At 47.9% G+C, this 13797-nt stretch overlaps 3 protein-coding genes across 20 annotated transcripts; all 3 read left to right on the top strand.

Moving 5' to 3' along the window:
* Window positions 1-678: 678 nt before the first annotated feature.
* Window positions 679-1579, top strand: LOC120705845. Its single transcript, XM_039990379.1, has 2 exons — window positions 679-1127; window positions 1212-1579. Exons 1-2 carry the CDS (start codon window positions 718-720, stop codon window positions 1372-1374), a joined length of 573 nt encoding a protein of 190 aa, XP_039846313.1. The 5' UTR covers window positions 679-717; the 3' UTR covers window positions 1375-1579.
* A 554-nt stretch (window positions 1580-2133) lies between these two features.
* LOC120705764 lies at window positions 2134-7713 on the top strand. 16 transcript variants are annotated; one of them, XM_039990357.1, is made up of 11 exons: window positions 2134-2808; window positions 3604-3713; window positions 4176-4277; window positions 4422-4454; window positions 4538-4612; window positions 5243-5412; window positions 5632-5797; window positions 6648-6944; window positions 7031-7138; window positions 7210-7311; window positions 7412-7713. In XM_039990357.1, exons 5-11 carry the CDS (start codon window positions 4608-4610, stop codon window positions 7488-7490), a joined length of 927 nt encoding a protein of 308 aa, XP_039846291.1. In that variant the 5' UTR covers window positions 2134-2808; window positions 3604-3713; window positions 4176-4277; window positions 4422-4454; window positions 4538-4607; the 3' UTR covers window positions 7491-7713. The 16 variants fall into 16 exon arrangements, 13 of the variants coding, with proteins under 13 accessions (XP_039846291.1, XP_039846238.1, XP_039846295.1 ...); XM_039990304.1 differs by having other exon boundaries at window positions 5913-6944; XR_005688075.1 differs by adding an exon at window positions 5913-5998 and having other exon boundaries at window positions 4176-4612.
* Window positions 7714-8729: 1016 nt separating this feature from the next.
* LOC120705728 (coleoptile phototropism protein 1-like) lies at window positions 8730-13614 on the top strand. 3 transcript variants are annotated; one of them, XM_039990239.1, is made up of 6 exons: window positions 8738-9105; window positions 9220-9444; window positions 9574-9643; window positions 9940-10600; window positions 11966-12693; window positions 12783-13614. In XM_039990239.1, exons 2-6 carry the CDS (start codon window positions 9326-9328, stop codon window positions 13389-13391), a joined length of 2187 nt encoding a protein of 728 aa, XP_039846173.1. In that variant the 5' UTR covers window positions 8738-9105; window positions 9220-9325; the 3' UTR covers window positions 13392-13614. The 3 variants fall into 3 exon arrangements, with proteins under 3 accessions (XP_039846167.1, XP_039846173.1, XP_039846158.1); XM_039990224.1 differs by having other exon boundaries at window positions 8739-9089; XM_039990233.1 differs by having other exon boundaries at window positions 8730-9444.
* The last annotated feature ends 183 nt before the right edge of the window (window positions 13615-13797 follow it).

The raw sequence follows: 13797 nt of genomic DNA, 5'->3' as shown, positions 1-13797 counted from the left end.
GGAAAATGCAGTTAAACAAATATTCTCTCAAGCTGAACATAGGGAATGCTTTAGACACTTGATGCAAAACTTCATCAAGAGGTATTCTGGTGACACATTTGGAAGGATGTATCCCGCTGCAAGAGCATATAGAACTGCTGTTTTTGATCATCACATGGAAAAAATTTTGGAGGCAGATTCTGAAGTGGGGATGTACCTAGCTCAGTACCATCACCTATTGTGGATGAGGTGTGCTTTCAACCCAGCCATCAAATGTGATTACATCACAAATAATATTGCTGAGGTGTTTAATAACTGGGTAAAAGACTATAAAGACCTGCCTGTTACAGAGCTAGCTGATAAGATAAGGGAGATGATAATGGTACTATGGGATAAGAGGAGAAGGATGGGAGAAAGGTTTCATGGATGGTTACTCCCAACTGTAAGACTACAGCTAAGGGCGAGGACTAGAGGATTAGGACACCTGAGAGTTGTCGGCTCTGCTAGATTTTCTGCAGAAGTTTGGGACAACAGTAGAGATAACCATGTGAGGCATGTTGTTAAATTATTGGATAGAACCTGCACTTGTGAAGAGTGGCAACACACAGGTAAACCATGTGAACATGCCTTGGCTTTTCTGATGACACAAAAGCAAGTCCCATTCAATGATTATGTTCATGAGTACTTCTCAGTTCAGTTCAGAGGTTTATAGCAGCATATGAACGAGTGATTGAACCAATGACTGACAGAAGTATGTGGCCAAAGGTTGACCTTGGCTATGTCTTAGGGGCACCTCTTGGGAAAAGGGGAGTTGGCAGACAGAGAAAGAATAGGATCAAAAGCTTCCTAGAGGGAGGTAGCAGGAAAGGGAAAGTAGGAAAGGATAATGAGAATGAGAAAGAAAAAGAGAAAGACATAGAAAAGGGAAAGGAGAAGATAATGATTAGAGGCCCAGTGACATGCCGTAGAAGTGGAAATAAGGGCCATCGGCAGGCTAGCTACAAATGCCCACTGAATGGCACAAAAAAGAAGCCAAGGAAGCCAAGGAAAAATAAAACAAAGCAGCTGAGAACTGATTCTACACCTATGAAGTCTAACATCACAAAGGGTCCACTACTGGAAGACAGCCCTGGGATGCTCACAAGAAGGTAATGAAGCTCCTTCTTTGCTAAAATTGCTTGTATTATTATTGTTTGCAACTTTACCTAATCTAGCTTTGTTTTCATATGAAGGCGTCTAGCGATGCTTAGGGGAGAAGGCACTTCCAATCAGAGCACTGCAGCAGCTCCTGCTACTCCAAGCACGCCAACAGCTTCAGTTAAGACTGCTAGCAAGACTGCAGTGAAAAAGATTACTCCAAAGAAGAGGAAAAGGAATCTGGAAGACTGCTACTAAAACCCTCTCTTTTGTACCATGAAAGTGCTCTATTTTGTTGAGCCATCTAAACTGTGTGATGACTCCTCTATTTTGTTCAGCCATCTAAACTTTGTGATGACTGCTATCTTGAATTATGATTTGTATGCTAAATAGTTGCCGTCTGAACCTTGCAACTCATTATGAATGAATGAATCAATGGACCATGATGCTGTTGGGTGTAAAATTAATTCTCAAATTTTCTTGTCAATCGGACCGGGGCAGAGCTGGTACGCCACCAGGATGAGCTCCTTTTGTGACATGCTTGCCGGTGGACCCACGTGGACAAGAAAAACGAGAGGATGGGAGAGAGAAACGACTTTTGGGACGTGAGTGCTAGGGAAAGAGATAAGGGGTAAGATTGTCATTTCGCGTGGGTATATATGGGAGAGAGAATTAAAATGGATTTCAAACAGCAAAATGGCAATGAAAACAAGATTGCAGTTTTATTTGTGGCAAATCAGCGAAGCTATTGTTGGCGGTGGCAAATCAGCGAAGCCAAACGTTTGAACTGGCAAATTGGCAAAAAGCTCGGCGGAGGCGGGGCCTTTCCAGCTGCGCGCGCTTGGATCAGCCTTCGATTCCCTCGCCTCCCCACGCCGGAACAGTGGCCCCCGCTGGAACAGTGCGCAAGCGGCGCCTGTCCGCCCTGCCCTCCGCTACGCTCGTCCCGTCCCATCGGAGCCGATGCCCGACACCGCCCCATCGCGTCGGCGTGCTCCCGGAGCGCTCGATGTACGGCCCCTTTCCTGCCGAGATAAGAGCCGCGCCCCTTCCCTCTCCTCTTCCTCCTCTTCCCCCATTTCTTTTCCCTCCTGCTTCTCTCTTCGTGTTCTTCCTCCTTGCCAGCCGCTCTTTTCCCTCTGCTCCGCAATCTGAGGATCTGTGAGACCATGCGCCTCTTGCCGTCGCCGATCTTTCCCTTGCTTGCGCATTGCTAGATCCTAGCCCCTCAGTCCTCCCCGCGGCACCGGCCACCTTGGATCCAGCGGGCCTGGGTGCAGCGGCGAGTGAGGCGTCGTCGAGCCCCGCGCAGGCCGAGAGGTCGAGCGTGGCCAGGGTCGGGAAGGTGCGCAGGACTCAGACTGCACTGGGCGGCGGAGCAGGTGCGTGCGAAGGCGCAGCCGGTGAGGCGGCACGACTTGCTGTCGCGCGGGTTGCGCCCGCCCGCCAACGTGTGGGCAAGCTGGTCTAGCGACAGCGCGTCCACGCTCGCGCCGCTGTCGGTGGAGCTACTGGAGTCGTCGTGGCAGTGAACCCCCGTATCAGCGTACCCAACCCTAACTCTCTCTCCATCTCTTTTTTCCCTTCTCTGACTTTCCACTCCATCTCCACCACCGAGGTCAAGCGTGGTGGTGGCCCAAGCAGAAGCACTAAAGATGGATCCATGGTGGATCTCGACAGTGGTAACCTCAGGTACGGACATGAAGGGGGGTGAGGATCTGGTTTTCGACGAGATCTCAATGAGAAATATGGCCTTGGCTTTGCCTTCCCCCCTCGATCTGTGATGGTTAGTGGCATCTGCACTGCTATAGTCTGGACAAGGATCTCATGTCGGATTTCACTCATGTGCCCTCTCACACCATCCCATCTTATCTCATCCCCTCCACTTCGTGTGATCCCTCCATAGCTTATATGTTTTTCTATTTCCTGCACAGGTGTGTTACTGGCGGTTATTCTTTCAATTAATTTTCTAGGAAGTCATGCATATTTTTTTATCTTAGATCTATGCATTTTTTTTAAATGTAGGCACTCCTCCATTGCTCTATTTGTTCCAATAAACTGCTTAATAGATTAGCTGTTGAATTTTTATTCCCTCACAATATCCAGTAACATGGTTAGACTGTGGTATTGAAATGTAGCTAAATAGTGTTGGCTGTCCTCTCATTTTATACCTCTTTGATGTGATAAAATGCATATAGAGTCAGGTTGCCATCAATCATCGGTGCTATTAAAACCTTTCTGTTCTCATCTGCATGAAAAAGAAATGGCATCCGTATACACATTCTGCATGCACAACTTTGAGGTTATGTGGACAATTCACCATTCTTGCTGGTTAATATTTGCCAAATGTCCACTTCTGGCATATCCCAAGAGTGTCATTTTCTGAAATTGCTCCTGAAGTGTTGCTTTCATGCTTTGAATGGTAACATTGAGAAATAACACTTGATATACATCTTACATATGTATTTGGAATGCTGGAACTTGCAGCTATCTCTCCAGTCATGGACCAGTGAATCATCTGAGTCGTTGTCAAGAGGAATGCAGACATTGCCTTTAAATCCAAGGATTTTGCAACTGCCGTCAAGTGTTACTCAAGGGTATGCTATATTATCATTTGATGCACACATATAATTCTCCTATATGTACTTTTTTGTCCAATTAAAATCGATACATTTGCTGCTTTATTGTTTTTAGTCAATTTAGATTGGTTTTGTTCCAGCTAGGCAGAAGTGTGTCCCCATATCACGGTAATTCCTTGATTTAGCCTCCTATTTGGTGATTTTGGGGAAGCAGGTTTGTTACCCAGATTCTGGTGGATGGTTGAAATAAATGTAATAACCTAAGCAAGTTCTTGATTGTTCTGAGTCTAGATATACCTTTGAGTTGTTAAAGCTACCAATTTCTAAAACAGTCTTGGACACTGATTCATGGAGCCACAACACGGGTAGGCATTTTGACCACTGAACCAGAAATAGCATCAGACAAGAAAACATGATACGATGACTGATGGCCAAAGATGCAACAAGTTTGTCACATGTCAAATGAATCCCCTATTGCAGGCTTGCGGACAGGGTTATCTCCAGGCACAGCATTTCCATCTGCAGTACACCGTGTATTGTTACTCGCTACAGATACTTGCCTGCAGGGTGTGCCATCATGAGGTAATACTAATAACCCCTTTGCTTAATCTGATGCGTATAGTCCCATAAACATCATAGTAGGATAGGACAAAATAGCACCCTCATGATATATGTGAAGAGTTATTATATATGAGGCTGCTGTGTATGGATTAAGTGCATTGGCAGTGCATTGGCAATGGGTGTCCTCTCAGCAATATGGTAAGTTGGCTCTGAGTGTTGATTCTTTGTTCCGTGTGCTCTACTATTTAAATTCTTATAAGCAGAAATTTTGTCTATTACAGGTGTCAGCTTTGTTACCTTTGATATTCTGTCAGGTCTCAGTCTCAAGTAATCTGTTAAAGCATACATGTAATGAAGTAAGTGGCTTCTTTCTTGTACTTTTGTGTGTTAGACGTTCTGATTTGAAAATCACGTTTAGATATATAAATGTACTTCTTTAATTGCTGGCAACTATAGCTCATATGAGATGTACTGCTTTACCTGTAGATCGTGTTTGGTCCATTTGATCAGCATGGTTGCTTCTTGCTGCTAGCAAGCAACAGGCAACTTGATTTTTTGCTTGCAGCACAGAAAGCAGGTTGAGTTAGATGAACCACACCAATGATCGAGTGGAGATAGGATCGTTCCAATTTTAGACAGATACCTTTTATGAGGCGACACCTCAGTTTCTCAATTGCACAGATGCTTTGTGGGCTTGTGGCTGTTAGTGTGCTTAGTGTTAATGATTACTGCAAAGGAACCAACCCTTTTAGGGAAATTGGTGATCTTACCCCTACTCTGGAAGTGAACTGTGTTTTTACCCCTATTTTTTTGACTTTGTGATTTTGCCCCTGTGATTTGAAAATGAAGCTCCCGTTTACCCCTACTTTGGATGGCCGTTAGAAGGTGCTATATTAAACGAATTAAACAAATTGAAAATTAATAGAATCGTATGCAAAAAGACCTCTATGCCCCTTATCCATCCAACCTCAACCGTCTCCTCTCAGTCACACACATGCGCGGAGAGCGAGCGTGGCGGGCCGGCGCGAGGCGAGCGGTGCAACGGGCCGGCGCCAGGCGCGCGCGGCGAGCGGACACGCGCGGCGGGCGGGCAGGCGCGAGCGCAGAGGGCGGGCGGGCGGGCGCGAGGCGAGCGCGGCGGCCATCTGCAGCCGTGGTGAGTACCCACTTATCTCGCATGAATCTTCGATTTCTTGATCCATTTTCTTGAGGTCGCTTACGAATTTCCTGGTGGTGGATCCACTCAGTTGAATTGATGTGTTATTATCTGTTCCTCTCGTATGTGGTATTTGCACGAATGTGATTTCAAAACACTTCCCACAAGAAATGCAGAATCATATGCTATTCTCAAAATGCCTGACCATGTCATCTTCAGCGCGAGGCGAGCGGCGGATCCGGGACCTGCAGTTTGCGAGCATCCGGGGCCTGCAGCTTGAGGCCACGAGCTTCCTGGGAAGCCGGCAGACGGGGCACGGGAGGACAGTCCAGGGGCAGTGGATGGAGGATGGTACCGAGAACGTCTTAGATATGGATATTGATAGGTAATTTCTTGTGTTCTTGAAATGCATTAAGTAGCATCTAACTCGGTCAGTAGCGTGCAGTAGCTTTGATGAAAAGATTGGCTTATATAACTACATTCATTGTTGTGATTTGTAGGCCAAATCACAAGGATTTTGAACTTGTAGTTAGGGTTCGGTCATTTTTCAGTATGCCAGATGGGGGGCCAAAGTTATGGCGACAGGGTAAAATATTGCCAACACAATTTATTGACATACATAACTATGGTCTGCAGTAGCTAGTTGATTTCGTAGCTGAACATTACATGTGGGGTTCTAAGCAGTTGTGCACTTTATGGCGTGATTTGGAGAATATATCTTGTGAGATAAAATCTAATGAAGAATTGCTTGATTGGTTTCTACTCAATCTAGACAAAGGGGTTGCGTGTATCAATGTCCAGATGAATGATTTTGAGGGGGCATTACAATGTTCACCAACAAAACGTAGATGTCACCCTTTTCATCGAGGACCCACAAATGAGACACCAACTAATAATGATACACCATCTAATAAGAGACCCACAAATGAGATCCCCACTAATGAGAGAACCAATTTCAAAAAAAAGGTTGCCAAAATCCAGAAGTCTAAAAAATCCAGAACCAATTTCAAAACAAAGACTATCAAAGATCATGATGTCTTAATATGTGGAGCTGGGACAGCTGAAGTAACTGTGAACAAATTTAGACATGTAGTGAACTTGGAGTTGAAAACATGTTCTTGTAGGGTTTGGCAAGTCACTGGAAAGCCTTGTAGTCATGCTCTAGCTTTCATTGCAAAGCTTAGTAGGGAGGTACAGATGGATGAGTTTGTACATGAATACTTCTCTGTTGATAGGTTTAGAAAGACATATGATGGTACTTTCACTCCAATGACATCCAAGGACCAATGGCCAAAAGTTGATTTGGGCTACAAAATCCAAAAGCCTAAACTGAGAAGGAAGCCTGGGAGACCAAGAAAGTCTAGGATAAAGGCTTATGATGAAATTAGCACTAGTAAAAAAAGGAGACCATGTACTGAATGCAATGAACTGGGCCATACAGCTAAACATTGTCAAGGAGGCCTTACTGCTAGTCAAAAGAGGAGGCAGACATCTTCACAAGATGGTTCTGCGATGGATTGCAACGATTCTGTGTAAGTTATGTTATGTTTGCCATTGATGTCTATTCATGGTTGTTCTGTTCATTGCTATTTCACTCATTTTTTTCCTACATATGAAGTGCAAGTGGTAGTGGTAGTGCAACTGGAAGGGGAAGGGGAAGGGGAAGGGGGAGGGGGAGGGGAAGGGGAAGGGGAACACAACCTGCAGATGGCAACAATGAACCAATGTGAGTTTCATGCATGAATTAGCTGATTTACTTGCTAATTTCCTCATTTCATTTGTATTATTTTCATGAAGTGCAAGTGAAGCTGTGAGGGGAAGAGGAAGAGGAAGGGGAAGGGGAAGGGGAAGTGGCAGAGGAAGAGGAAGAGGTGCAGCACGGGGTGCCAATGATACAAAGTAAGTCATGTTCATTGTATCATTGCAGTCCATTCCTATTTTTTCCCATTTTTTTCTCAGTCACTAATTGTTAACATGTTGTACAATCTTTCATTTGAAGCACAAGTGCGGCTGGACAGAGAAGGGGAAGAGGAGGGACACCAGGGAGGCTAGCAAGTTTGTTAGGTTTAGATGCTTAAATATGTGCTGTTTGACACCTAGACTAGTAAAAAACTCACTATTACTAGGTTCTTTTGTTGGACATGTCATGCAGACTTGTACTTTGGATCCTTATGCAAGTTGGTGTGCAAAACTGTAGGTTGGGATCTCAGATTGACATCCTTGATGTGTTACAATGTTATATATGCTGCCATGTTTGAATCTATGGAAGTTGTGTCAAAATGCTACCAAATTTTTATCAAATTTGGCTGTTTCGTAACGTTTCTAAATATATGCAACTCATCTCAGTTTTTATTTTATGTGAAAATCCCTTTCAAACGTGGGTATATTGCATTCATAATCTTGTTGTATTATGTGTGAAAACATTTTGGACACGAATTGTATACATGGCTCATGTATACATGGGAAACACTCCAGAGCTTATCTTACAATGTCAGGACAATACCTAATGTAAACAATCTCAGCCTTAATAGGGGTAAAAACACAAATTGTGAAAACAAGTAGGGGCAAAATCACATGGACATGATGGTCTTTTGCGAGCAAATTGACACCGTTAAAAGGACTTGACAGAGTAGGGGCAAACTGTGTCTTCAGTTTCAAATAACAGGGGTAAATTCACAAAGTTAGAAAAAAAAGGGGCAAAATCACCATTACACATGAAAACAAGGGCAAAAACGCCAATGCCCCAACCTTTTACTAAGAACTAATTTACACATGTAGCATGAAATTTGTTTTATAGTTCTGCACTCAATCTGGAATTTATAGTTTGTTACTTTTTAAATAAATTTTTTTGACAATAGTTTGACATCAGAACTCCTATTTCTAAGGTTTGACATTTATAAAGCTGTAAAGTATCCAAAGATCTATCCAATGAAATTGCATATACTTATTTAGCTCCTTTTGATAACAGCTTATATGGGTGTTTTAGATGACCCGAAGCATTCTTCCAAGACTGCAGAAGTGCTGGCATGAGTTTTGGATCAATTTGCATGAATGAAAGCTTCAGAAATACCTTAGTTAGGACAAAAAGACATGAAATTTATCTTCATTTGTTATTCGTTTGTGCTTGAATGAGGTGAAATGTTAGCGAGGCACTGTACCTTGTTTTTGAGGTTTAGTGTACTTTATCTAGATGTATGGTTGTCAAATGGTGATAAATATAGGAGCATATTTTACCTTCTGACAATAAAGGGTGAAACGTTTATGTTATTTTAAATATTATTTGATTCTATTGCTGGATTTAATTGTTGAATTGGTAGGGCGTGCATCGCGCCGAATGTTCTAGTATGAAATATGAAGTAGCTCGTCTAGCTCCGTCCAACGCCGAGCAAACACCCCATGTTGTCTCGCCGTAACCTAACCGGCCGGTCTCGTCGATCCAGCCATCAGCGCCTCCATCCCCTCTCCTGGCCCTCTCCTATCCGTCCGGTCCGGCCCCAACCTAGCTAGCTAGAAGCTAACCCTGCCAGATCCGCATCACTCCTCTCTGCTGCTGCTGCTGCTGCTATAGGTAGCTGCTGTGTTCGGTCAGAGTCGTCAGTGCCCAGCTGCGAGGACAACAAAGCAGGACTAGTTCAGTAGTACCTGCTTCATCATCATCTCCCCGTGTGCAATAGAAGGTCGTCGCTGTACATGGTTACACTTAATTTCCCTATCAAGAAACCATTTTGATTCCTAATTTGCGCTAGTGTACATGCTCATGTGTCATTTGTGTGTCCATCTGGCCCATTTATTTTTCTCATGATGCAGATCATAGTAGCGGAGAGCTGCAAGCTCCGACGTCCAATCAAGAGGAAGAGGAAGAGGAAGAGGAAGAAGAAGAAGAAGAGGAAGAAGAAGAAGAAGAAGAAGCGAGATGTGGGAGTCGGAGAGCGAGAGCCACGCCGGCGAGCGGGGGCTCGTCCCCGTCGGAGGCTCATCTGGCCGGCACGAGGGGCTCAAGAACGACGGCTTTGTTCGCCGAGACCACTCCTGGTAAATACATCAGTTAGTTACTTTGGTTATCAAAGCCCTGGGTTTCCATCTGCATACTTGTGCCAAGATTGTTGCTTGTTCTTTGTTCAAGCTTAGTGATTTTCACCGTATCGACGATTTGATGAGCAGGTACGTCAACAGTGATATTCCCAGCGATTTGCTTGTCAAAGTGGGGGATGTCAGCTTCCATCTTCACAAGGTATTGCAGTAGAGACAGTCTCTTAATAATTCTCTCTTGCGTTGCCTGCTTCTTCATGGTAGAGGAGATCGACAGACGACAGTCTCAGAGAACTCCAACATGTGTCGGTTTTTTTTTAAGAGGATCATGTGTGTCATTCTACTTATGATACAAATAAAATCTTTGCTAATTTCTTATTTTGTTCTTCTGGTGATCAATAGCACACATCACCTATCACCGGTGGCACCAGCAAGTCCGTGCACACACTTGCTGAGCGTGACACTGACGTGGCCAATGCAATCAATGTGTACCTGCAGTACCCGATGATCTCCCGGAGCGGCCGGATGAACCGCGTCATCTGCGAGACGGCTTCCGTGGCGGCGGCGGCGGACCCGGACACGGCGGCGGCCGTGGGCCTCGACGACGTCCCCGGCGGCGCGGACTCGTTCGAGCTGGCGGCGCGCTTCTGCTACGGGATGGCCGTGGACCTGACGGCGGCCAACATCTCGGGGCTCCGCTGCGCCGCCGAGTACCTGGAGATGACGGAGGACCTGGAGGAAGGGAACCTCATCTTCAAGACGGAGGCGTTCCTCAGCTACGTGGTGCTGTCGTCGTGGCGGGACTCCATCGTGGTGCTCAAGAGCTGCGAGGGCCTCTCGCCCTGGGCCGAGAACCTCCAGATCGTGCGCCGCTGCAGCGAGTCCATCGCCTGGAAGGCCTGCGCCAACCCGAGGGGCGTGCGCTGGGCCTACACCGGCGCCGGCGCCACCACCGGTGGCAGGCCGCCCCGGGCTACTGGCACTGCCGGCGCCGGCGGCACGGCGAGCCCGCGGTGGAACCTCGGCGGCGGCGGCGGGGACTCCAAGGAGTCGAGCCCCGGCCGGCAGGCCGTGCCGCCGGCGGACTGGTGGTTCGAGGACGTGTCCGTGCTCCGGATCGATCACTTCGTGCGCGTCGTCACCGCCATCAAGGTCAAAGGTACCAGCCGCTTAACCACGCTGTTATCAACCTGTCCATCTCATCAGCCAGTTCCAGTTGATCTCTGATTAATAGCAGTGGTAGCTGTTTAGGTTTCAATCGATGGGAGATAATTTATAGACGTAGTGATGCTAGCTGCTACATGAGTGCAGCTTGGATTGTTAGCACGGTTCAGCGCTCCTCCTGTTGGGAAAGAAAATCACATTTTTATCAGTATGCAGAAAAAAAAAACAAAATCTTCATGATGAAGTGTCATGCATGAATAGTGGAGCACAGTGGAAGTTGTTCATGTAATGCCAAGACACTGCCACAATCATATTTAGTTGCTGAGAGTGATGCTGGGCCTAGGAGGGAGTAGCGACTAGCGACTCCATCAACCCTTCTTCACTCACAGTCACAGGATTAAGCTATTCTCCCTTTTATTCCAATCACTAATCACACATTTTCTACATGCATTTGAAATTTCACGGCAATAATTTAAATAACAGTAAATTTCTGCTAGATTTGTGATGAATCCTTAAAAATCCCAGTGGAATTAATACCACGGAAAAGTCTACTTACAGTCAGATCGACTTTTTTTTTAATTTGATCCTCCTCTTCCTCCAAACCAACGCAAAGCTAGCCTTCAAATAAACTTTCAAAATCATTAGAAATTGCGGCAATTGTTGTTTTCTAGGTGGTTTTGAGTGATGTTGCAAGATCTGCAGGCACTTCACTCATTTTAAGTGACATACCAGTCACATCGTCCTCTCTATTCTCTTGAACATGCCGGCAAGATCGCTAGAAGATGTGGGAAAGGCACGCATCGAGACCCTTTCTCCCTCAAGATGAATGCAGATTATGTGGTTAAAACATACTCTCTTCGTCTCTAAATAATTGTCGTTCTCGCTTTCCAAGAAATAATTTTGATTAATTTTATATAAAAATATATTAATATTTATAATACATAATTGATATCATTAGATATATCTTTTAATCTAGTTTTTTAACAAATTTATTTTTAAGATATAAATATTGCACATATTTTCTATAAATCGAGTAAAAATTATGGCACGCACACCGAAAACGACAAATAAAAAGGGAGAGATGGAGTAGTGATGTTGATGATGCCACATTGCCACTTACTCAGAACCACCAAGACCAAATCTTGGTCATATTTTATTTGCATTAGTTGAGAAGTTGGGTTACTAGAGTTGGGAGATCAAAGTAAGCTCTTTTTTTTTGCGCATGATTGGGGCAGGAACGTAGGTTAACCTGGATCATTGGATCTTAGACCATGAAAAACTCGCAAGACAAAGGAATTAGTGCTTCAGAACATGTATGAAACTTGAAACCATTTCTTGCTGCATTATTGTCACTGACCAGGCATGCGGTTCGATCTCATCGGCGCGGCGATCACGCACTACGCGTCCAAATGGCTCCCGGGCCTGACAAAGGACGGCCCGCTCGGCGGCGCCCTCGACGAGCCCTGGGCGCAGGCGTCCCCCGGCGGCGCCGGCCTCCACATGATCATCGCCGGCGGCGGCGGCAGGGATGACGTCGCGGCGAGCGCGCCGGCGCGGGAGCAGCGCATGGTGGTGGAGAGCCTGATCAGCATCATCCCGCCGCAGCGCGACAGCGTCTCCTGCGGCTTCCTCCTCCGCCTGCTCCGCCTCGCCATCATGCTCAAGGCGGCGCCGGCGCTGGTGACGGAGCTGGAGAAGCGCGTGGGCATGCAGCTCGAGCAGGCCGCGCTGGCCGACCTCCTCGTCCCGTCCTACGGCCGCGCCGACACCGCCTACGACGTCGACCTCGGGCAGCGGCTCGTCGAGCACTTCCTGGTGCAGGAGCAGACGGCGGAGCTGGCGTCGTCCAGCCCCGGCCGCGGGGAGCCGGCGGCGGCGGCGCCCGAGTACTACGGCGCGAGGACGGCCGCGGCGGCGGGGCTGAACGCCAAGGCGCGCGTCGCCAGGCTGCTGGACAGCTACCTCTCCGAGGTCTCCCGCGACCGCAACCTGTCCCTGACCAAGTTCCAGGTGCTGGCCGAGTCGCTCCCGGAGTCGGCGCGCACATGCGACGACGGCCTCTACCGCGCCGTCGACTCCTACCTCAAGGTAATCTAATCAATCACCTTCTTCGTTTAATTCTTGCGATCTATGGAACCATGGAGATGGTGACCGGCGTTTGCATTTCCGATGAGCAGGCGCACCCGACGCTGACGGAGCACGAGCGGAAGCGGCTGTGCCGGGTGATGGACTGCCAGAAGCTGTCGTTCGACGCGTGCATGCACGCGGCGCAGAACGAGCGGCTGCCGCTGCGGGTGGTGGTGCAGGTGCTCTTCTCGGAGCAGGTGAAGATCAGCAACGCGCTCGCCGGCTCGTCCGGCTCCGGCGGCGGCGCCGCCGCGCTGGGCAAGGCGCCGGACGCGGCGCCGCCGACGCGGCGGCAGCTGCTGGACGGGACGCCGCAGTCGTTCCAGGACGGGTGGGCGGCGGCGAAGAAGGACATCAACACGCTCAAGTTCGAGCTGGAGAGCGTCAAGGCCAAGTACCTGGAGCTGCAGCACGAGATGGACGCGCTCCAGAAGCAGGTGGAGCGCGGCGGCGCGCCGTCGCCCGCGGCGGGGGCGGGGGCCAAGGCCGGCGGCACCGGCAAGAGCCAGGGGCCCTCGGCGTGGAGCAGCGGGTGGAGGAAGCTGGGCAGGCTGGCCAAGATGACGGGCGCCGATGCGGCGGGGCCCGACGGGCACGTGGCGGGGGCGCCCGGCGAGGCGCCGAGGAAGCCGCGGCGGTGGAGGAACTCCATCTCGTGAACGCAGCAGAGCAGCTTCGTAGCGAGAGCAGAGTAGACAGACGGCGGCCTAGTAACTTGTAGCGGCATCGATTTGATGAGGCGTGTAATAAATCAGGGAGACGATCTTGTGGGGTTTCCATGGAGTCTCGAGATTGTGCCCATCTTGTGCTGTGCAGACTGTCACTGTTCTAGGAGACGATCATCTGTTCCCGGTGTGCTGCAATTTACCCATCTGTTCCCCCCGTGGCTGCAACCGTTCCCATGCTGGTGAGCCGCATACGGATGCGCGATTGCTCTGATCGTCAGGTGTAAAGCTCGGAAAGACGTGAAACAAGGGGTCTGCTTCTCTTCAGAGTTCAAGAATCTAACGACAAACCCAACCAATGTTCCGCGAGAGATTTTTTTTTCTTTTTAACTCAGAGAAG

Source organism: Panicum virgatum, chromosome 1K, assembly GCF_016808335.1.
Source record: "Panicum virgatum strain AP13 chromosome 1K, P.virgatum_v5, whole genome shotgun sequence".
Classification (NCBI taxonomy): Eukaryota; Viridiplantae; Streptophyta; class Magnoliopsida; order Poales; family Poaceae; genus Panicum; species Panicum virgatum.
Note: the sequence above shows the minus strand (reverse complement) of the source record. Positions and strands in the feature narration are given on the sequence as shown.